General features: G+C 43.7%; 1 protein-coding gene across 1 annotated transcript in view; it reads left to right on the top strand.

The window, feature by feature from the left end:
- Positions 1-24,895, top strand: part of LOC125425084 (cullin-9-like) — a 79,106-nt gene that overhangs the window by 19,175 nt on the left and 35,036 nt on the right. The window contains 11 exon segments of the mRNA XM_048482581.1: positions 3,801-3,955; positions 4,273-4,806; positions 15,406-15,544; positions 16,764-16,954; positions 17,282-17,657; positions 17,868-18,060; positions 18,498-18,705; positions 19,201-19,394; positions 19,716-19,924; positions 20,934-21,171; positions 22,357-22,462. Coding sequence (XP_048338538.1) covers positions 3,801-3,955; positions 4,273-4,806; positions 15,406-15,544; positions 16,764-16,954; positions 17,282-17,657; positions 17,868-18,060; positions 18,498-18,705; positions 19,201-19,394; positions 19,716-19,924; positions 20,934-21,171; positions 22,357-22,462 — 2,543 coding nt within the window.

Below are 24,895 nucleotides of genomic sequence, written 5' to 3' on the forward strand. Positions count from 1 at the left end.
CATAATACATACACAAACTGATGCATGTTTACTGTCTTCTGTCATATCAGGCGACGGCTGATTAGATTTTTTTGAACGTAACCAAGCAATTGTGGCATCCATAGATAAATGGGAAGACTATTTAAATATTTGCAGGAATATGTTCTGCTGGTTATGTTGAGCCCATGACACATTTTCAGTGGTTGTAAAAGGACGTTCCTAAGCTATATTTCATCTTGTTTTCACCTTGTACCATACAAAATAATTTTTCAGGAACATATCCAGTATAAAATAGGGCATTGTATAGATTAGAAGTTCCAGCTTAAAAAAATGCTAAGTGCTTCCAAAGGATATAAAAATGATTATGGTAAAAAAATGAATGAAAATTTGACACATCATAAAGTTGTATTGCAACTGATTGTCATTATCATCTTGCTTTTCCAGCCCAGCCCCTTGTACCATCACTCTTGCAGATTGTTCTTTGTTTTGTTGCTGTCTCCCAGGCCTTCCCAAGGTCCACATTTGTAATGAAAGATACATGATTGGTGGAGGAGGAGCATGTTGCAGCTTTACTTGCTATTCTTAAGAAGCAAATATTAAGCAAGGTCACAGTCACCCTTTAAACTCTGTGGCTGTTATTTATTAACTAGTATACAGTAGTTATCTCATATTTTTCTTGTATATGCAGTTTACGTATTGTGAATTAAATGTTGTTTTTGACTTAGACATCTGAAGTCTGAGACATTAAGAGCCATGATAGGATCATTCATTAGAAGCTGTTGCAGATAAAACACCCTTGATTTTCTTGACTATGGTTAAGCAGGATTTGTATGTGTTCGCTTAAAAGGGAATCTGCCAATAGCTGTTCAAGGTGACCCATAAAAAGCAATAAAATAATAATAAAATGTTTATTTTGCCTGGTATAAATCCTTTCTTTTCATGGCCAGAATGATGCATAACATCTTTATCTTCCTGGCCTTAATGAACTATGCTTAAACAGGTCTGAAATTTGCTTTGAGCCCTTGGCTGAAATAATTGTTATAATGGTGTCCGGGGACGGGTGTCTTACTCGTCCCGGCTCCAGCCACGATCGCCTCAGGTGTACGTGGCCCCCCGGGCCCCAAACCCGGAGCTTCCCCCCACATGGCAACAACCTACTGAATGGGGTGGGGAGAAGGAGGAGACGGTCCTCACAGTCACCACTGAAGTGGATCGTCCTGCCCATGCCTGTCGCTGCAAAGAAATGGATGAAACCCCACTGTTGCTTGGTCTCTCACATGAACACAAAGAGCACAGGCACGCCATTCTGGTGCAGCCACAATGGCCCTTCAGGTGCCCAGAGGACCATGGCCGTGACATGAGAGCAGGCCCATCTTCTGGGTATGGACTTGGACCCCACCCAACACAGAGGTGGTTCAATCAGTCGGGCAGCCAGTCATCAGGCTGGGAGAGCTTGATGAATGCCCCATGGTCAAAAGGGAGATTGGAAGGCAGGGATGGGGGGGGGAAGGGGGAGGGAGGGGAGGGGAGGGGAAATAAGAAGAGGAGAGCCCAGATGGAGGGGAGGAAGAGTTTGGAAGTAGGAAAACAGAGTTGGATAGTGAGCCTCAGTGAGAGAGATACAAACAAGGAGGGCAGAGGAGCCCGAGACTCGAAAGGGGGAGGAGACCAAGGCAGGGAAAAGCAGAGGCCAGGGACGTGAGGAAGAACGGGCGAGGTGGGACCCAGGACTAGGGTTAGTCCTCTTCCCAGTGGCCAACCTGTGTTTGCTTCAGGCTGCTAGCCAGCCTTGTCACCCTGTGGCTTTGGAGGCTCTCCAGTACGAGCTTCTCCCAGGAGAGTGGGGGCAAGGATGAGAGGGACAGCACTCATGGGGGGTAGGAAGGACAGCACAAACCCCCCTTACAGAGGGGTTGGAGGAGGTGCAGCACCATGAATGGGAACCCTAGTTAGAGTAAAAGCCAGTTCTGCTAACCATACTAAGGCAGGTACTGGGGGTAGAAATGGACAGATACTGTGCTATGCTGTCCTAACTAGCCAACAAATACTCTGAGATCACTGTGCATTTTAGCTATCATTTGCAGGAAAAAAGTTTTAGTCATGATGGTTTGAAGAGAAGTTTGAGAATAGATATTGTCTGGGGCCCAGACTCCCCCAACCACCCTGCCCCAAGCCACTTACCTGCAGGACTTGGCAAGCCAGGGCAGCCCAAGGAGATGGGAGAGCCAGGCATCATCTATCCAAGGCCAGGGCAAAGCAACGGCAAACTTGTCTCAGAGCCCTGCCTGGTAGGAAGCTGGCCCATCAGCAGGGACAGCCCTTTCCTCCCAGGAACCAAAGTACAGAGGAAAGGCCAGCAGAGCTTTAAAGGCAGAGGCCCAGGAAGTCCCTGGTCAAAGGGGCGGGTTCAGGAGTGGGGCTACAAGGGAGAAGGAAGCCATAAAAGCCTCAGAGGGTCAGGGACAACATTAATTGGTGGCTACACTAGCAGCGGCGCTACCCAGGTTGAGAATATCTGAAGCCTAGGAAGGTCCCTGACGTGACAAGGGCACCGTGGCTGAGGTGACAGGGGGCCCTGGTCACAAAATAAGCTTTATTGTAGACAGAGATTAAAAAATAACATAAAAATTAACATTACAAATTTGGTTACACCAAAGAAATTATACATTCTTAATAGTAAACTTATAAAATATTCTTAGTAACTCAAAGTTGTCTCAGTACAACAGAGTTAGTTGTAGAACACAAAGAGTACGTTTCCATCATCTTGTTCACGATGCTGCCCAACAAGCCAGTTTTGACGTAATGACCCTGTGCTTAGCAACAATAGATTTCTTCATACCTTAGAAATTCTAATTCATATACAAGGCCTTTCATGGCCTTGGTCCCTCTTCTCTGCAAGACCGCCCCTCTCCCTATGCTCCTCCATGACAACTTCACTCACCCCAGCAATTCTTCTGGAAGTACCATCCTACAAATGGGTGAAATCAATAACTACCCATATGCATGCATTCTCAAAATCAATAGCTACCTATAGGCATACCTTATGGAATGGCCTCCCTGAAGAGTTTAGAAAGGCTCCTACTCTTTTCATTTTCTTGAAATGATGTAAAATGGAAATATTCAACAGGACTTTTTGTTTTTTGAACAAATAAATAGAACAGTACTGTAATTAAATGGTCAGAAAGTTGCATTGGTAAAGGGATAGGATCTGTGACCTACACTGCTTATATTGCTACCTAACACTTTCAGTATGCTTCTTACTAGGAATTTTCTACATCATGACATATTGTGTTTTAAAAATCATGCTTTGTTGCACTTCTGTTTGTTTTCAGATTCCTGTAGTCTAAACCCTACAGAATTGTTTTTTGGATGTCCCATTCTGTTGATTGTACTTTACTTACACTATGTCATCTGCCTTGAGTCTTAGCAAGAAAGGTGAACTATAAATAACCTAAAAATAATAAACAATTAACCAGAGAAAATGATTTTAAAGGCATTGTTGCTCCAAGAGGTTGGATCAAGAATTTGAATTCTTGTGACTATGAATGCCAGGTGTCTTGGCCTTCTGTGCCCAGCTGGGATGGTCTTTTGTTCATATGTGGTTTGTGAGGTTCTTCATGATGGACATTTACTGTGTTCATAAAAATGTTATCTCTCTGTAAACAGAAAATGGCAACTTCTGGTCATAGTATAAAATGGGTCTTGGTGGGAAATAAGTGCCCCCATCTTGAATAGATTTATGATGCTGGGGTGCATCTGTTTTGTGTTGTTTACCTCCCAAGCATTAGGAGCTGCACTAAGTTTGCCTGTTTGTGTTTCAGGAAGCCGAGCCTATGTTCTCTTGTCCCTCAGTCAGCAGGATGGCATCGAACAGCACATGGACTTTGATAGTCGCTATACTCTCCTGGAACTATTTGCAGAAACTACATCGTCTGAAGAGCACTGCATGTCCTTTGAAGGGATTCATCTTCCTCAGGTACCAACTGACTGGGTTAGCTGTGATATGGTAATGAAAGGGATCTCTTGTGAAGAAAGTGGATTCCCGAACTTAGGGCTCTGAGAAGCCGTTGAGATGAGGGTTGGGTAACTATAAAGGTTAGTGTTAAAGATGAGAAGACTGATTAAGATTATCTAGGGACATGTCTAATTTGGAGAATGTCTGAAACAGGGCTCATGATAGGCAGTGGAAACTGAGGAATAAGATGGACAGAACTAATATCTAGCTAAGCAGATCTTAACTAGAAGGTAAAGTTATTTTTTTCCAATTTGTCTGATGTGCTATGTCTGTTTCAGATTCCAGGAAAGCTACTGTTTTCTCTGGTGAAACGCTACCTGTGTGTCACCTCCCTCATGGACAAGCTCAACAGTACCACAGAACAGGGAGGAGAGCGCCAAGACTGTGCAGCCCCCAGTGCAAATTTTGGGGAAAAGAGCCGTGTGCAACGGGAGTTTGATTTCAGCATGGCCATGGCTAATCTCATCTCAGAGCTTGTGCGGGTGATGGGCTGGGATCGCAGCCAAGAGAGGGAGCTTCTATCCTTGAGGGAGACTCAGTGTCGAGTTGTTCGCTCTATCTTCCAGCCAAAGGGTCCTACTTGCACCGCTGTTCAGGTGCCTCCGGTAACTCCAAAGCCTTCCCCACAGAAAAAAACAGGGAATGTGTTCTTGACTTTGTCCGATTTCTCCAACCGCAGTAACTATGTAGAATACGTGCAGGAGAATCTGAAACCAGGGATGACTGTGCGCATGCTAGAAGACTATGAAGAGATCAATGCTGGAGATGAGGGAGAGTTTCGGCAGAGCAATAGTGGGATGCCTCCTGTGCAGGTAATATGTTGTGAAGATAGTTTCAGCAGAGGAGGGGAAATTACTCAGAGATAAAGAGATGGAATTTTCATTCCGGTTATTACTTTGGTTCATTTTTAAAAAATTTAATAGTTCTCTGAGATTTGAACCCTACGTAAACCATGTTTTTAGTTCCATAAACAGATTTTTTATTCCAGAAGTTGGAAGCATAGTATTTTGATTTTTTTTTAATTACTTGCATGATGTCTGCCGACAGTTGCTATAAGGCTGCGGTGGCGAACTTATGGCCAATTGGCCATGCTGGCAGGGGCTGATGGGAATTGTAGTCCATGAACATTTGGAGTTTATCACCACTGCTATAAGATAACTTGTCCGATCTACCGTTCAGACACCTTCAGATGTAATTCATAAATAATTAGTTTAGCAGTAGATTGCTGTAATCATGTCAACTAATAAGTACAATTATTTTCACTTCATTTAATTTTAATTTTAAAAATCATCCTTTTTCTCATCATTTCAATGAGAAATTCATTCCTATCTGCAGTTAACGAGAACTGAAGTTTTGTTAAGGAGATTAAAAACTGATAAGTCTCCAGGACCTGATGGCATGCATCCAAGAGTTCTTGAGGAAGTCAAATGTGAGATTGCTGATCTACCAGCCCTGAAAATTACAGGCCAGTTAGCTTAACATCTGTCGCAAACCTGTAATCAACGATAGAATTATTAGACACATAGAGGAATTATTAGCCGCATAGAAGAACAAAGCCTTCTGAGGGAAAATCAGCATGGCTTCTGCAAAAGGGAGTCCTGCCTCACCATCCTTTTGGAATCCTTTCAGAAAATGAATAAACATGTAGATAATGGTTACCTGGCAGTCATTATCTACTTGGGCTCTTTTGTCCTGGTACCCTACCAAAGATTCCTGAGTACAGTTAGCAGTAATGGGATAAGCAAATTCTCTTATGAACTAAAAAATAGTTAAACAGCAGGAAGCAGAGAGTAAGAATAAATGGACAGCTCTCAAAAGGAAGGTAAGGAACCTGTGGAGACTCCACAGTAATTAGTACTGGAACCAGTACTACTTCAGTTGTTCATAAATGTTCTGGAACTGGAGTTGAACAGTTTAGTGGCCAGGTTTGCCAGTGATACAAAATGATTTAGTAGGGTGAAAACTAAGAATGATTGTGAAGAGCTCTAGGAGGATTTCCACAGATTGGGTGAGTGGGGAAACGTTCAGTTTTGGTAAGTGTAAGGTGATGCACACTGGAATAAGAAATCACAGCTTCAGGTATATTCTAATGAGGTCAGAATTTGCTGGGATTGTGGGCAAGAGACGGTGAGTTGCAGTGGATAATTTAGTAAAAATGTCACCCCAGTATGCAGGAAAAGGGAAAATCTATGCTGGACATTGTTAGGAAAGGTACTGAAAACAAAATGACCAATATTATAATGTCCCCGAGTAGATTCCTATAGGAGCCTTGCAGTAAATTGCAGTACTGCTCATGACCTGAGTTCAACCCCAGGTAGCTGGCTCAAGGTTGGCTCAGCCTTCCATCCTTCTGAGGTTGGTAAAATGAGTAACCAGCTTACTGGGGTTAAGTGTAGATAACTGGGGAAAGCAATGGCAAACCACCCCTTAAGCATATTCTTCACTGAGGCAGGAGGACATCTTGTCTGGGTGATTCCCATCTGTTGGTACAGGGAAGCAGGAAATGAAATTCTTTCACTTCTTGTCTTCTGTGTGGACGGCAGAGTTAGGCTTAGGCTCTTGCCAGTCTGATTCATCTATTCTAATCTATCTCTTTGCTTCCTTTTCCCTCTCATTTTTCCCTCTCTTTTGCTTCTTCTCCCTCCTTTTATTCTAAGCCCAGTAGGAGTTAGAAATTAGGCTAGGGGAAAGAGATCAACATGGGAACACTTGCAGTCTTTTGCCTGCCAAAAATCTCTCCCGTGGGCCGAAGAATGCCAGGGAGAGGCAGAGGGGATGACTTCCTTTCCAAATTGGAGCTTGAAGTCCCCCTCATCAGTGCAATGTCATTGTTTTGGAGTTTTGATGTTTCCTATGTTGCTGAAGAATGCAGCAAATCTTGCCCGGGAGCCAATATCTTGGTTTCCCCGGAGGCTGAGCAACAGGTGTCAGGGAAGTGTTCCACAAAGAGGCATGTTTTCCCTAGATGTACCTCACACCAAGATGACCAGACCATGGTAGGAGGCAGTGACTTGGGAGTCCTTGGGGCTGAGCTTGCCTCTACAGAGTCAGTGCTCAGTTAGGCAAACCTTGGCCAAACTATTGCCCCTACTCCCTCTCAAATGGCTATAGCTACAGACATCCAAGTGGAACACCCAGTGATTCCCGTAAGAATAGGGATGACTCTTCTGAGGTGCCCCATGTCTCTTCTAAATCCATTTCCTTCATGGAAAGGACAATGAGGGAAGAAACTGAGCATTATGATCAAGCTAAGTGGTTAGGATCTGAGCCCTCTTATCACAACCCCCAAAATCCTTCCACTTCAGGAAATCAGACCCACACTACCTCTTCCTGGCTTACTAAGGCTGCCAGATAGATGGAAGGGGGTGGAAGAGACCCAGAGGCATACTGCAGTGGCAATCTGATCACTCTTCCTCCAGTGAAGGGGAAGAAAGAGAAGAGGGAGATGAGGAAGTGATCCCCCTAGATCAGGGGTCAATTGGCCATACTGGCAGGGGCTGATGGGAATTGTAGTCCATGAACAACTGGAGAGCCACAGGTTGCAGACCCCTGCCCTAGATGTACCTGAACCTGGCCCTTTCATTCCTATTGTCCACTGCTCCTTGGGTTTTCTCGAAGATCCTGCTCACTCCCATATAGAGGCTCAGAGAGGAAGGGATTCACAGACATCCTCATTCTTTATATATTTTTTTCTCAACATAAAAAACATACCACTATACATTCCCACATCTACCATTACATTTGTACAAAATAAAAATACCAAATACAAAAAGAACACAAGAAAAATTGAAACATGCATTTTACAGTAACTAAATCGCCTTTTCTTTCCTGCTGCCCCATTCCATAGGTGTGAATATCATCATATCTTTGCCCGTTCCATTGTTCTTTATCAGCATCTCTTCATTTTCCAGATCTATTAATTTCCTTGTCATGATTGTTAAGGCATCTGTAATGTAAAGGGGACACCACCCTGACTGGGGAACACAGACACTGACAGAAAGAAACACTGGAACAGATTTTAAATGTACAAAACTGAAAATGTTTATTTATGGCTTGACAGAGAGGCTTCTCAGGTGATTTGAGAGGTTTCAAAAGCTTGTCGGTTACAGAAGGAAAAACGTATTTCTTGGGATGTTACCTCACAGACACTAGATGGTCTCTGTTCCACACACCCCTTTCTCGTTCATATACCCCAAGTCTAAGAATCTAGTAAGGACTGGCACACACTAGCTACACCTACCCTATCAGTCCCCTACTCAGGGCCTAAAATGCCCCCTTGCTCGGACTGGACTTCTGGTGACTGGGTTTTGGGAACCAGAGAGGGATCAGACAGACTATGTCTGGGCTTGGAGGCTAGCTGCCAGAGCACCTGGTAGCATGGCTGAGTTCACACTCCCACCAAGACTCAGGGGGGCCTCTCCACACACTCCCCTCCAAGCTTCCTCGAGAGCTTCTGAGGTCAGAATCTTTCATGTCAGAGCTGACAGACTGCCCAACTCTGCTCTGCTCTCTGACAGACTCCCATCAGCACTGAACTCCACTCTCAGTCCTGTAAGCCCACTGGCTCCCCCTAGCTTTTGCCAAACATTACTGGACCTTTCTCAACCAATCAGGTCGGTTCTCTACTTGTGGAGCCTTTTTTCTTTTTCTGGCTGTTGCTAAGGCCTTCTCCCTTTGGCCTGCTGTACGCCAGCCCTTCAGGGTGGGGCAAGTTCGTTACAGCATCCTTTTTAGTTGTTGCTAAATTAAATGCTTCTACTGCTGTTATTTCCTTTTCATCCAAAGTTTCCTTCAAATCGTGCCATTTAGAGTCAAGTAAAGTGTCCATGCCTTTCAAGATACCCTTTTTAGCAGAGTTAAGTGCCAGTTTTAAATCTTTCCTCCATACCTTCTTTGCAACATCACATCCTTATTCTGAGATGTTAAACTCACACTCTGAAGCAGAATTACAGCTAGCTGTCACCATTTTTTTCTTAACTATCATCAGCTCCTAGCTGAGCCATAAATGGACTTCTAGAAAGTTATGCCAAAAGTCACAACTGGCCTTAACTGGCAGCTGTAGTAATTAATTCCAAATTTAAAGCTTGCTTGGTATAGATCAGGGCTTCACTGCTGTGCAAGGATTTTTACCTGTTCTTGGACAGTTCTTATCTTTTCTCCTTGATCTTCTGTTAGCTCTGATAGCGGAAAAGGCCTGTCTCTCCCCCCCATACTGGGAATAATTAAAGTGGGCAATATCTGTCCAGGAAACAGATATTTTTTTGGGGTGTGTGTGTGTTAAAGAAAATACTACCATTGGCCATTATCAAACCCTCTCTCCAATAGCTTTTTTTTTTAAAGTTAGATCTCAGTGGCTGCTTGAAGGACGGAATTAAACCTGTAGTTGTTTGATCTTTCAACCCATTTTGCTGGAATACAAGGGCAGGGGCTGCGGTCTCAAGAGGGAGACCAGCAAGGGAGAGGAACAAAGACGAGCTTTGTGACCTTTTCCTTCTCTCTCATTTCTTACTGAGAACAGCCGCCACAAAGCTGCTTTTGCCGTTGCTGGAGAAAGTTTTCTTAGCCGTGTCCTCCCTCTGTCTCTGTTTCCTTGATTTGGATTTTGCCAACAGCAACATTAATGAACATGCCTTTTTTCTTTTTTTAAATATTCAAATGCTGATGTTCTTCAAATAACTGACGTTATTCAATCTGTCTCAAGACGGAAAATCCGCTTCTTCTGAGACAACTGGCGTCTTTGTCCAACCGTCTTAATCATCCTCTGCTACCCTGCCCTGTGCTTTTCCTTCCTCGTTTTCCATCTGTTGCCTCCCACATGACATTTGGGTTCTGCCCTCTGCTGGGAAAGGCACCCCTTCATTTTTGCTCATGCTTTGAGAAAGACTTTCCTTTGTGCTTTCCTTTGCCCGCCCTGTCCCCGCCATTGCTGCTCTTCCCATTTTATCCCAGCTATGGAGAAAAACAGTCTGCTGCTTCTGTACTGTGGTAGCCCTAGTTCCGTGGTGGCGAACCTATGGCACTCCAGATGTTCATGGACTACAATTCCCATCAGCCCCTGCCAGCATGGCCAATTGGCTAAGCTGGCAGGGGCTGATGGGAATTGTAGTCCATGAACATCTGGAGTGCCATAGGTTCGCCACCACTGCGGCCTAGTTAGTGTTCTGCAAGGTTGCTGTTCACTCTGTTCTACTTTTTACTGTTAAAGGTCTCTGCTCACTTGCAGATACTGGATTACTGTTTTGTCTGTTTCTAGGCAAATAGAAATACTGCCTTGGAGGAAAGCTGGAGGCTCTTAGTTATGAGGTTTTCTGTAAGAGAAAAGGCAGTGGGGCGTCTGAATGACTTCTGTCAGAAGCAGTGTGCATTCAGTAGCGGTTGGTCTGACCCAACAAAGCAGTTCTGATGTTTTTTTGGAATCTGATGTACAAATTTGTATTATCTATTGCTGCTTGTTTTTATCTTGCTCTCATTGCATTACAGTGCTACTCAGGCAGTTTCATTTCTTGCATTGTTGAACATGCCGTGTTTAATACTCACACCTCGTCTCAGATTTCTTTAATCCTAGAACTATTACATTGTTGTCTTCTCATCCTACTGATTGTACTGACTTAGGTTAAATATATGCCTTGAGTCTCTGTGAGAAAGGCAGACTATAAGTAACATAAATCAATGGACTCAACCCCCACTACATTGAACAAGGGAGGCAAGCAGTGGAGGGTTGATCTTGAATGCACCCACGTGGCCATGGAAGGAATCTCTCCCACTGACACAGACTGTTCTTGTAAATCTTTTGCAGGAGTGTGCGTTTGTTTGTGAGAGAGAACAGGGCAATATTTGATAGCATTGACCTTTAACAGGAGCAAATGTGGTTTAGGAGGCACAGTACCAAAGTTTTGAAGGTTCATGTACTAGAAAGCTTTTGGTGATATGCTGAATGTTTGTCCACACATTTTCAGGGCAGAGAGGAGGTGATGGTAAATGAGTGGGAAAACAGTTTCCACACCCCCTCTTCTTTCTTGTGCTTTATGTGTGTTCCTTATCTTTTTGCAGCTGCTCTTTTCCCCTTGTGGATTTGGCACCATTTTTTTAACTGGCTTCTGCCTGAGACAGTTTTAGCCAGCTGCTGATTGCACGGGCAGTCTGATGTCATCCCATTTGCCTGGTAGGCACAACATATCTGTGAACTTTGCCAGTGTTGGTAGAAGAGATGTTGGAGTTCATGCCTGACTATTCTGGCTCTCCTCACCCCTTTGTGTACATTTACAACATGTGAGCAAAAAGCTTATGTGTGTGCAGCTGAATATACATAGATTCAACATTAGAAAAACTTCATTTCTGAGCATAGGCACAGAACTGACGTGCTTGTCTTTTGCACCTGCTTAGGGGCCCAGCATATTTGCAAGCACTCTCTCCCTTAGCCTTTCTGCACTTATTGGCCCTATACATAGATACAGTACTGTGTCACACAGCTCAATTACACTGATGGCAGTATTGTTTGCCCTGAATGGATAACCCTTTTTACCCAGTTCTTCAGTCTCCTCTGAACAATGTTGCAGGGAAGGGGCACTGGCAAACTTCCTTGTCAAAGAGGCTGTCCTCATTTCAGCTGAGCTCCACTTGTGGCTTTTTGTCTTTCAACCAAGCTGATCTACAAAGAACTGTCACTTCTAGGTGATGAAACTATGATGTTTTGACTCACGGAGTTTTATTGCTCTGCTTGACATCTGGCATTTATTTACACTTGTGTCTCTTGTGCTGTGATGTTTTTACCAGTCTGTACAGGTCTCATTATATTGCAATGCACTGTTGTGATGGCAGAGTTGTTTTTGTCTTTCCCTGGGCTGCATGTCTTGCCCTACTGTAAAACATGGTGCATTTTCAATTTTGCATTACAGCAGAACAAGGCTGATGACCTCAGTTTGCCTGACCGATGGAATCCTTCCTAAACGCTAATGTGTTCTGGCTAAGGTTCCTGCTTATGGCTAGAAAATGCTTTAAAACTGTTATGTGGTAAAAGCTTTCCTCATGCAGGGCTGAAATAATAATTCAGATTCTTGAAGGTAGCCTCAAGCATCTTTGAAAGCCAGTGTCCCAAATCCCACTGCTGGTATTAGATTTCTATGAAACAAGACCCTGGGGATTTTTTTTTTCAGTTTCAAGTACACACACACACACACACACAAACACACACACACACACACAAGAGGCATCGGCGAGGGATCACACACACAAACACACACACACACACACACACACACAATCTAGCTAAAATTGTCATAATTTGCAGTCAGGGTTAGGAAGCCCTTTTTGACTGAAGTGGAAAAATTTTAATGTGATGTGCTGCATCTACACTACAGTATACAAAATGATGTTTTTGGCTCTTATCGATGCTGTATGCTGCAGGGACCCACGATAAAAAGCTTGCAGGGAAAAAAAGCAAAAGGAAGCAGAAACTGCTGATCTGCATGATAGCCAGTTACTTGAATATCCCAATCAGCTGCCATTCTTTAGTGTTTACTTCGAGAAGTTTCAAAAAAGGCCATGGGATGGGGCTTTTTCATAGTTCAATGATTGCTAACATTTTTTTGAGACTGTTTACTGGGTAGTCTCCTTTCAGAATTTAGGTGGGCAAGCACTAAGGAGAAAGTGTTTTCTGTGGGTCATGCCATACTTATATAATACCTTCTATGAAGCTGAAGTTGATTTCCAGTTCCTTATTCACACTTTCTAGTTCCTTTATTTGCAAATCCAACCATGAATATTGAAATATTCATAACCTGGGGTGGGGGACGCTGTACCTAAACAGCTGTTGGACCACCCCAGATTGCACATCCCTACACTCCGGAGACTGTCATCTGTACAAGGACACACACCGTACCTTTTACAGGGATTTTATCTTGAAGTGTTATCTTTGCTTTAGCCATCAGGTCAAAACTAGTTTACTTTCCTAAGTTTTTAACTAGATAGCCATGGTGGTGAAGTGGTTAAGAGTGGAAAGACTGTAACCTGGAGAATGAGTTTCGATTCCCTACTTCTTCAAATGGAGCTTTGGGCCAGTTACAGTTCTCTCAGAACTCTCTCAGCCCATGCGGAGGAAGGCAATGGCAGACCACTTATGAAAGTCTTTTGCCTTGTAAACCCTATTTTGCATTGGTGCACACACAAACTTTGAACTAAGTTATTTCTTTTTTAGAATTTCAGTGGTGGTACAATCTTTTTTTGTTTCCGATTCTGTTTGATTGGTTTTTAATTGGTTTCAGTTTTATTTTCTTGAAACCTTATTTTGATTGTTTGGGCAAAAGGAATACAGTCATAGCATTTTGTATAACTGTAAATGTAAACATCAGCTTAGTCAAGGCTGAAAATGTTGTGTGCTACAATCTTGAATGGCTTGAAGTTCTATTTAGAGGAGGAACAGCAGTTAGACAACTGACTTCTTTAAACGGCAGTAAAACTCCTGCTTGTTTTTACTGCAGCAGTTAACACAGTTATCCCCTTGGAATTATTCTGAATACTGAGGATCTGGAGAGAAGATTAAATTAGTCCCCTACCAGCTGTTGTGGCTTTCCTGGGCTAGGGCTATGTGACTGCGATCTGGTAGTCTTTCTCCTAACTTTTCACCCTCCTCTATGGTTGGCATCTTCAGAGCCTGGAAAACCCACGACAGCCAGTTGATTTTGACTGTGCAAGTCTTCGACAATACGTAGTCCCCTACCCTTGCTTAATTGAAGAATGCTTGTGGTGCTTTGGCAAGAAGGGAGGCTTGTGTGTGGAAAATTGAGAACTGAACCATGGCCATATTCACTTTCATAAACACTTCATAAAAAGTTATAAGAAGCCATGGTAGCTCATGCAAAATCCAGAAAATGAAACAAAATTATGTAATACCTTTTATTGAGGCCAGCCCAAATGACACGAAATGCTGTGCAGGCTTTTTCGGTTCTATGGAGTCCTTCATCGGGCAAATGTTAGAATAATTAAAAAATGAAGGAAGAGGCACATTTCTGAGGCCCAGCTCTTGTGAGCCAGTCATAGCAGTATGTGTTGTTGACTGGAGGCTGGAACGTTCACTGTTTGATTGATTCAAGTATGAGATTACAACATATGCATTCAGGGAAGAGAAATAAATAATGGAGGGCATCTCATTTGAAAAAGAAAACCCAGAACTTGGAGCCAGATATGCATGCAAACTGGTAACATTTCTATATTCTCATCCAGTATGTTATTGACATAACTAGCTGCTAACCTCCCTCTCCACTACGTTTCTAAGCTTGTTTCGTGTAGTATATATCCCAGACCTTGACAGATTTTCTTTGGCTCCAGAAACCAGCTCAGAAATTTAGGATCTAAACTCATATTTCAGCCTTCAGATTGTTTATTTAGGATAGTTCTATGCTACCTCTTCACAGTCCTCTTCTAGGTGGCTAACAGTTAAAACCGCGTATCAATATTAAATCAAGCCACTGGACATAAATAGCATTAAAACTATCCATTTAACAGAAGACTATTAAAAAACTGGTAAGATAGAGCCCTTAATTAAAAGCTGTAGTTTTTAAAAAAATGCGTTTTGGCCTGGCTTCTAAGAGAAAGTAAAGTAGGTGTTGGGTAGGGGGGTGGGAAGAAAAGGGCATTTCAAAGGCAAGGTGCCATCAAATAAACTTCCACTTTTCTAGTCACTATCCACCTATCCTTGCACTCCCTCATCTGTATCCCAGCAAAGATCAACAGTCAGGGTAATCATGTCTGTTTCCAAGGCCTGACTCTAGGTTGAAATGGGTCCAGATAATCCATCTCCTCCAAGACTACCTGAAACTGTTGGCTGCCATCCATTGAAGTGCTTTGTTCAAGAATATATTACTAGCCATTTGGCAATACCATGTTTCTCCGAAAATAAGACAGTGTCTTATATTAATTTTTGCTCCCAAAGATGCGCTATGTCTTATTTTCAGGGGATGTCTTATTTTTCAACTCCACAGCTGTGTGGTCTTGTGTTCTGTTCGATGGGCATGCTTCCAAACAAAAACTGTGCTATGTCTTACTTTCAGGGGATGTTTTATATTTAGCACTTCAGCAAAACCTCTACTACATCTTATTCTCAGGGGATGTCTTATTTTTGGAGAAACAGGGTAATTGTTTAGGTCATTTGGATTCAAGTAAGCCTTCTTCAGGATGGGATCTCACAACCACCTCTTTCGAAGTGGTCATGTATGACTGAAATTTCTAATAGTTGCCACCACAAAAAATCCTAGTCACCACAGTGACATTTCTAGGCCCCATGGTGGCCAGGTGACTGGAATTTGTCAAGCCCTGCTATATACCTCTGCTAATTTTCTTGTACACATGTCCTGTTATAGGGTATAGAAGAGCTGATGGGGGCATAGTCAGTTCTAACGATGCAGTTTGACTTGCAGGTATTATGGCAGTCTACAGGGAACACCTACTGGGTTCACTGGCACATGATAGAGATTACTGGTTTTGGAGAGCAGCCAGAAGAAGAGGCTGCCCAAGATAAGGTATCCAGTCTAACAGAGAACCTGAAACTACCTGCAGGTAAGATTGGAGGCATCGTAATCCCAATCCCTCTTTATGCACGCTTATGGTAATCGTCTGTGATTTCATTCCTTGTTTTTGTTGTTGTTGTTGTTTTGGAAAGGTAAAATAATTGGTAAATAGTTTCCTCTTCTTTCCATCCCTGATGAGGGGGGCAAGGAGGTATTGTCAGAGTTCCCATATTTTCTGACATAGGTATGTAAATCTTTTTAGTACCCTTTTACCACACATTTTTTCACCCTGTGACACAGGTGCGACTTTTGAAATCACTTGTGCATTGTTAAAATCTATCTAACTGGCCTAATCTTTTTATGTCTCTTTACATTTTTTACTTTTTTGAAGTTTTTTAAAATGTTTTATGGTTTTACCAATTTTATATTTGTTATTAACCTTTCCCTCAGTGTCAAAAAAGGGAAAGTGCCATTCTGTACCAATTGTAATTTAATTGTTTAAACATATTTAATTGTATATATTGTTGTACACCACTCTGAGCCTTGCTTGTCAGGGGAGAGCAGTTTAGAAGTCAAAAATTAAAGTAATTTTAAAAATATATGTCTGTTGTAAAGAACTGTCTCCTGTGCCCATTAATTGGCCTTGGTACTCAAGTGCTGTTGCTTCCTTTATCCATGTGATTTAATCCTATGTCAGTGATGGCGACCCTTTTCGAGACCGAGTGCCCAAATTGCAACCCAAAACCCACTTATTTATCACAAGGTGCCAACACAGCAATTTAACCTGAATACTGAGGTTTTAGTTTAGAGAAAATGGTTGGCTCCGAGGTGTGCATTACTCGGGAGTAAGCATAGTGGTAGTTGGTGGCTTTGCTTTGAAACAACCATGCAACTCTTCCAACGGGTGAATCACGACCCTAGGAGGGTTTACTCAGAAGCAAGCCCCATTGCCAGCAACTGAGCTTACTCCCAGATAAAGGATCATGCTTTAGTTCTTCGCTTGAAAATCAGTGATTTAGGTCTTAGGTTTAATGCTAATAATTGAGCCCAGCGGCCCAGGCCAGCCTAGATCTGTGAGGAGGGGGCACTCTGTTTGCGCATGCCCACAGAGGCTCTGAGTGCCACCTCTGGCACCCATGCCATATGTTCGCCACCACTGTCCTATGTGATTCCATTAACATTGTTAACCAGCGTTGCATCTCACAGGACCTTAATGGACCTTACTGTCAGAAATTGTTTGACAACCTTTTTGTTTTTCCTGCTTTCAGTGGCTCGAACATTCTACTGCAAGCCACTTGGGGGTCTGTATTCTCTGCCATATCTGATGGATGAGATGAGTGAGCACTCCGGGACCCTCAACCGAGCTGAATGGTGGGAGCTGCTCTTCTTCATTAAGAAGCTGGAGCAGCAGGAACAGCAGGAAGTAGTTCACTTCATCCAGCAGAACCACAAAGAGCAGGTAGGTGAAGAAGTGCAGCATAAGAAGAGGAGTCTGGAAAAGGAAAAAGAAACTGGGCTTGGAAGGGGAAAGGGAGTAAATTGGAAGGGTAGCTGCTGCTGTTATTACTTGCTAGATAATTAGCACACAAGGTACATTTTTGCAGCATAAAGCCTTCGTTCCCCCTCTCCCTTAACTTACCCCGTGGATGGATCCTTTTGAAGAGTGTGGTCAAGAAGTTCCCCTGCTACTTTTGACCTATAAAGGCTAGGGTTGGACTTTGGAAAGTTAAATGTGGTTATGGAGAGATGCAGATGTCCACTCAAACTGTCTCTTTTATATTTGAAGCTGTCAGAGCTGGACGAAGAAGGCCTGATCCAGCTGTCTCTGTCAGTGGAGCTGGCTCAGCAAGTGCTGCAGCTGCTGAGCAAGCTGTGCCAGGGCTGCACCCGAAGTGACCTGCAGAGCTCCCACATCTATCTCAAATATTGCTTCGGCAAGGAAAGGGCGGAGCGGAACGGCCAAAATGGGGATGTGACCCTTGCGGAGTGTAGTAGCCTTTCGGAAGCCATGGCATCCAAAAAGCCAAAGAAGGAACTGGGCTCCCCTGAGGTGCCTTCAGCGGCGCCATCCACAACAGAGAGAACTGACACACAGCTGATTAATGAGCTCCTCAAAGTCGAAGGACTTGCCTTCCCAGACACACTGGATGAGAAGATCAAAGGTCAGTGCTGGCTGCCATCCCTGCTTGCTTTTGGGGTGAGCATTCTTTGAGGAACACAGAACTGCAGGAAGCTTTCAGGTCTCTGTTTTGGGAGGGAGAAGCCTTAGCACAAAATGAGGTGCTGTGGTTTTGCTCAGGGCGAGGAGAGCGCTGGAAGTGGGGCTCTGGTTAAGAGAGTGTTGTACTAATCTGTCTTTTGACCCCGGACAGTCTTCTGCAGTATGAAGCTGACGGGGAAGAGGAGCTCCTTAGAAAAAATAGCAGACATTGGAGACATCATCCAGAAGTCAAGCTCGGAAGTTGCCCTGCAGATGGCTGGTCTCGGGTTCATCACTAAGCTCTTGGAGGAGGAACCTGGTCAAGCGAGACAGGTCATCAAAGCAGATGGCGGCCTCACTGTCAGGTAGTTGTGTTAGTTTTTCTGCCCCAGGTTAGAGCTGCAGGGTGCCCTTTTCCAGTTTTCTCAGTTGATTGGAGAACAGGAGCATGTTTCTGTGGATGGAAAGGCAGGACACTGGGTAACATCTATGTCATAGCTGAAATAGAGACTTCTTTTCTGGCCAAGATGTGTCCTGACAAAAGTACGCAAATCTGCATTCTTTTGGAGAGAAAAAAAAGGAATGATGTTAGTTACCCTGAGCCTTACTGAGGGAATGAAATACAAAGCTAAACAAAGCACATAATTGATTTTAACCATAGTACATTGTTCTGAATTTGGAGCAGCTCCCCCATCTATTGAGCTGGTTGCCTTGCAAGTTCCTGGGCAACCTGAGGGTTGCTCTTGTAGTTCCCAATTTTAAGGGATCAGACAACTGCAAGGCTCATTTTTGCTACCCTCAGGGAGAAAATGGTGAAAATGCTGGTGGAGCTGCTCAGCAACCAGTTGAAGGAGAAGCTGCTGGTGGTGATGGCGTTGCGATTGCTGTATGTGCTCGTGGCAAAGTACGACTGGCGGGTTCTCTTCGCCACGGAAGGTGGGGTGCGTGCCGTGTTGGGATGTATGCAGGAGTACTCCACATCAGCATTGGTGCAACAGGCTGGCTTGGCAGTAAGTTGAATACCAAATTGGGCAAAATCTGCCTGCAGCAGGAAAGGAAGTTATTTAAAAATATTCAGAAAAGCTAAAACAAGTGCTGCAGGATAAGGAGTCAACCTGTGCTATCACAGCAACTTCAGAAAAAGATGAATTCCTGCACTGATAATCCCTTCCATGTAGGACTGTATATGCTCCATCACACAAATGTATGCGTTGCCTATTTGTAATAAATCCACCTCTTACAAAATAGCCTTTGTTCAGGAGATAGTGATTCAGAATTATAACAAGATAGTCTATGGCTAGTGGATTGTAGAAATGAGCCAGTCAGTGAGAAAGGGATAGGAAATAATATGTGCTGGGGTTGTTGTACTTGTGAGGGTGGCAACAGTTGAAAGAACTGAAGAACGATAGGAAGGGAGTAGTCATGGGTGGGATCATTGCTGGGGGTATTTTTGTACTCCGAACCACTTAATACAGCTCTCAAATCTTCCTGCTTTCGTCTTTTAGGCATTGAAAGTGCTGGTGGGTGCTGGCAATTGTGAGCTGCTGAGTACCAGTGGGAAGTCCTACCCTCTGAACCATTCTGATGCCCAGATGATGCGGGAGATCTTCGCCAGCATTGGCTCTGCTTCCAGCAAAGACTCTGACAATTTGCTTTGTGCCATCCCGGCTGCTGTTGGGAAGATGCTGACCACACCTGGGTAAGAGCAAATGATTAGAGGAAAACCCATCTGTGAGGCTAAAGTGAGCCCACATGAGTGGTCTTGTTTCTATTGAGTTTCCTGCGTGAGGAATCCATGCAGGATTGGTCCACCATCCTCTCAGAGCTCCTTCCTCCTTGCTGAGAGACAATCCGATAGGCTCCTCGTCTGCTGCTGCTTAGATTGATGAACTCTGGAGCTGGCCGGTGGTGGTGTTGGCTCCTTGAACAGTTCTTTGAACTGTTGCTCTTCTGTTCATGCTTCCCCTTGCCCAGTGCAGTGGTGATTGCCTATCGGACCCTTTTCCCCTTCTTTCCGCAGGGCTTCTTCAGCAGTGCAAAACGGGCTGTTGGTGTTGAACATGCTGATCAACAATCACAAGGGCCTGGCAGAGCAGCTGGGAAACTGTGACCTCTACTCAGTCCTACAGAACTGCTGCCGCTCAGGACACAGCTCCAATGAGATGCTGGCTCGAATAGTGCTCAACCGCCTGGCGGAGCATAAGCTGACCCTGAGCCAGGAGAACGCAGGTAGGGGTTGCATCTGTCCTCCTTTGCATTTCGTTACATTTCATTTAACCTTCCTTTGCATTTCATTGTTGATTTGAATTGTGCAAGTGTCAAATACTTCGCTGTATTCCCATCAGTTACTGATTTCTACACTCTAACAGTATGTATTAATGTTAAGATCTTAAAATAGCTTTCTATAAGAATAGTCGTATTATATCTTTTATTTTATTTTTTATAATATCATGTTATGCTGGACAGATGGTGTAGTCAACCATATAGAAATGACGACAAATAATGTTATGAGTACTCCCATATAGGGAATAACTGTGCAGTTATTTTTTGTTGTTACTGTGTTTTTGTATGTAAGTTTTAATATTTTTGAAATAAACCTATTTTAATTTTTTTAAAAAATAAATAGGAAAAACATAGATCTGGAATGTCTTGACTGATTTGCTTGCAAGTTCAGCAAGTCCTAAATCATTATGACCCTGAGGAATGGTAGTATACCGTATATACTCGTGTATAAGTCGACCTGCATATAAGTTGAGGCACCTAATTTTACCACAAAAAGATGGGAAAACTAATTGACTCGCGTATAAGTCGAGGATGGGAAATGCGGCAGCTGCTGGTAAATTTCAAAAATAAAAATAGATACCAATAAAATTTTTAATGACCTGCATATAAGTCGAGGGGAGCTTTTTCAGCATTAAAAATGTGCTGAAAAATTCGACTTATACATGAGTATATACGGTAGTTTGTTTCCTGATCTTTCTAGACAACTATGCATTGGTGCTTCTCATCCCAGAACTTCCTTTTCACAGTTGAAATTCTGTATCTTTTCCATTTGCTCCTGTTAAAAGTTTTAAAAGAGAAGAGGTCAAAAGCGCCATGTCCCTCAGGCTTTGATTCGTCCAAGCTCTTAGTCTCTGGGTCGTGATCACCAGCTAAGCTTCTCCCATTGTTCTTATAAGGGGGTCTTGCTTTGATTCATGGGGCCCATATTTTCCTCTCTTTCTTTCCCCCTCCCCAGATCCCGATTCTAATTTTGAGCTCAAGGACATGGATGTGCCAGCACTACTAAGCAGCCTCCGTGACACCAGCTTTTCGAAGGAGGTGGTGCTGGCCCTGGAGCGCTGTCTATGCGATGAGGGAGTTGGCACCGAGGGGAATGGCTCTGAGCTATTGCCAGACCGTGAACACTTCTTGCTGCTGCTGAAAACCCTGGAACAGCTGGGAGCAGAGAAGTCTGTGCAGCTGGGGGTGTTGAGGTGAGGTAAACATGAGCAGAAACATAGAGGTGGACTTGAAGAAGAGATGGCAGAAGAGAAGAGTGAACTGGAAGAGAGGGTGGGCTGAGTTATTATAAGGTTAGAGTTGTAGAGTGGGAAGGGGAAATAGGGTTTCACTGTCAGGATCTTTTGGAACAGTGCTCAGGCATGGAACATAAAGAAAAAGCAATGTGTCTTGAACTGTAGTTTCTCAAAATGGTTCAATTTGCCCTTCCTGGGGAAGCTTAGCATGGGAGCTTGATAAGTAAAAATTAGTCCCCCTGGCGCAGAGTGGTAAGCTGCAGTACTGCAGTCAAAGCTCTGCTCATGACCTGAGTTCGATCTTGATGGAAGGTGGTTTCAGATGACTGACTCAAGGCCAACTCAGCCTTCCATCCTTCTGAGGCTGGTAAAATGAGTACCCGACTTGCTGGGGGTAAAGTGTAGAGAATGGGGAAGGCAATGGGAAACCACCCTGTAAGCATCATCTGCCTAGTAGATGGCATGACATGATGTCACTTCATGAGTCAGTAATGACCCAGTTCTTGCACAGGGGACTACCATAACCTTTTCCTTGAGAAGTGGGAAAATGTTGGGAAATAATGTGAATGGCTGGTCTTCATGCAGCCCTGTAATATTGGCAAAGAGCACAGAAACTGGAGCAAACAGTTAGCTGTACTGGCTCAGTACACTGCAGGGTATGGTCAGGGTCATCCCTCCCTCCCAAGTCCTTGGTTGCAAGTTGTGGAGCTTTGGAGGTTCCTGAGCCTCTGGAGCATGGTCTTGAGTTCTCTCAAGATCACCAAGTTGAGGTTTCCTGTAGGTGGGTGGTGGTTCTGAAGAAATGCAGATTCTGAGAGAACAGAATCAGAAGGGAGGAAGCTTGCTGTATTATTGTAATTAGACTTCAGGCAAACTTTAGATTTATGACAAGATATCTTGTGAACAGTTTGGGAGTTGTCTGGTAAACATGTGGAGTAGTTCTAATAGGAAGACATTCCTGCACATGTTATGAAAATAAAAGATCTTGACTGATGAAGAGGGACGTGATTGGAAATGTAATGGGCTCCATGGTTCATAAATAGTGAGTGTGGGAGAAGCCCTGTTGCCTTTGGCTTGGGGTCCAGACAGAACTGAACTGAGTTTTCTTCCCTCTTAACCCTCCTTTCACTCTCTCTGTTCCAGGATTTTGAATAAGTTTTTGGATAGTTCCCAAGAGGACGTGTTGCCCTGGCATGAGTGCATTAAGCCCTGTCTGTCTTCTATGAGTGTCCACAGCAGTGAGCGAGAGGTAAGGGACACGTTGGAGTGTTACTTAAAAGCACGAGGCACTGCTGAAAGCCACTGAGGAGACCATTTAGGATATGCCATTGAGAGAGCAAATATTTATGGAGTTGTAGCTTCCTAGCACACTGTGGGTAGTGCAGAGTACTCCAACAGAGCCATGTTGGCAGGGGCTGATGGGAGTTTTAGTCCATGAGCATCTGGAGCACCATAGGCTGGCCACCCCTAATGTAAGAGCATGACAATTGTCCACCATTACATTTGTCCAGCCATTTTTCTGGTCACCCATGGTGAGCAAAAATCTGATTCTACATAACGAAAATGGCTCCTCTTCTGATTTCAGCACATGTGTGGTATTTTTTTTTTACAGCTTGTAATGATTTATGGACTTGAGCATGAGTCTGTTACAGTCTTGCATCTTTTAGGTTGTTTGCGTCTGTTTCCTAGCCATTTTTAAAGACTGTGGAAACACAGCTGGTTGGAAGTAAAGAGCAGGCAGGTTATCACACTGCCTTTGATGTGCTGGTGATACCTGTTTTCAAATATTTGTATGCTGGTCAAAAAGCCACATATCTTTCCTCAAAAGAATTATGAGGCAACCTGCACAAGAAAGATTTCAGGGAGAATATGATCGATTATTTTAATGTCTCCCTCCTATGGACAAGAACCATCTTAAGAGGGGATTTTACTCTTTTAATAATGAACATTTCTTTTCCGTGTGATACAAGATCCTCAGGATGGCTTACAGCAAAGTCACAACTACAGAAAACAATGATAAAACTGGTAGAACAGCATAATTTAATAATAAATAATAATAATAATTGTCAGCAGTCAAATACTACAGACAATAAACAGATCCCATTATAGTAGAGAATACAAAATAATCCCTTAGTTTAGAATTAATGGCCTTCTTAAAGAGAGCAGTTTTCAGGAACTGCCCAAACACAGGTAAAAAGGGAGCCAGGAAGATTCCTTTTCCAACTTTTTCCAAGATTGTGATGCTGTTATCGAAAAGGTCCTCTCTAGTGCTTATCCCTGCCACTTTAGAAGGTGGAGGCACACAGAGAAGGAATGGTGAAGATTAGTTTACTGTCTAGGTAGGCCTAACTAGTAACCAGTGTGGGTTACACAGAACAGAAGAAAAATACTTCTAGTGCCTTTCCCTTATTCTGGAGCAGCTGTAGAGTGGAATAGACCTAGCTGTTCTCCCTCCTTCCACTGCATCCCAAAATGGCTTCTGAAATGCTTCTGGGTGATATGACCCCTCCCCCTCTCCTGGAACAGCATGGGTGGGGAAGGGAATCAGAAGGCTGCAGAGGGAGATAGGACTTCCCAGCCCCTCCCCTGTGATCCCTGGAAATCCACTATGGCAGGGGTGTCCAATTCTGGCGCTCCAGATGTTCATGGACTACAATTCCCCTCAGCCCCTACTGGCAGAGGCTGATGGGAATTGTAGTCCATGAACATCTGAAGCGCCAGAGTTGGACTCCCTGCACTATGGGATTTCTATAGCACTCTAAGACCAGTGGGAGAATATGTTAATCTTCTAGGACAGTGATGGCGAACCTATGGCACGGGTGCCAGAGGTGGCACTCAGAGCCCTCTCCGTGGGCACGCACAAACAGAGTTCATCATGTGTGTGTGTGTGTGGGGGAAATCGCCCCCCCCCCCCCACATCTAGGCTGGCCTGGGCCACTGGGCTTGTTTATTAGCATTAAACCTAAGACCCAGTTTTGGGGAAGCAGTATAGGTAACCCTGTTAAGCGCTGTTAAACCCCACTGATTTTATGCAAAGAACTAAAGCGCGATCCTTTACCTGGGAGTAAGCTCGGTTGCTGGCAATGGGACTTGCTTCTGCATAAACCCTCCTAGGGTCATGATTGTTGCATAGTTGCTTCAAAGCAAAGCCAGTAACTACCACCAAGCTTACTCCTGAGTAACGCACGCCTCAGAGCCAACCATTTTTTCTAAACTAAAACCTCAGCATTCAGGTTAAATGGCTGTGTTGGCACTTTGTGATAAAGAAGTGGGTTTTGGGTTGCAGTTTGGGCACTCGGTCTCGAAAAGGTTCGCCATCACTGTTCTAGGACATTCAATTGCTGACTCAAGAGTGGCAGTCCTTAAACAGAGAAAGTTCAAGGGGAAGATTGCTGAACCTGAGTTCATTTATAAGTTCAGAACAATGGATGCCCCGGGGCTGAATAGGAGCACAACATTCTTATTCCACCACAAATGCTAATTTTCTGTCCCCAAGCATTTTCCTTTGCTCTCATCAAGCTGATTATAATTGTACCTCTGCATCCTGAGTTCCTTTGTTGTGACACTCCTCCCACTTTCTGAGTGGAATACAAGGACTTCATTCCAACCTTTGACTCTCAAAAGCTTATACCCCCAAAATCTTGGTCTCTGATGAGTTACTGGCCTTGAATTTATCTGTTTT

This window comes from Sphaerodactylus townsendi, linkage group LG01, assembly GCF_021028975.2.
Source record: "Sphaerodactylus townsendi isolate TG3544 linkage group LG01, MPM_Stown_v2.3, whole genome shotgun sequence".
In the NCBI taxonomy this organism is placed as follows: Eukaryota; Metazoa; Chordata; class Lepidosauria; order Squamata; family Sphaerodactylidae; genus Sphaerodactylus; species Sphaerodactylus townsendi.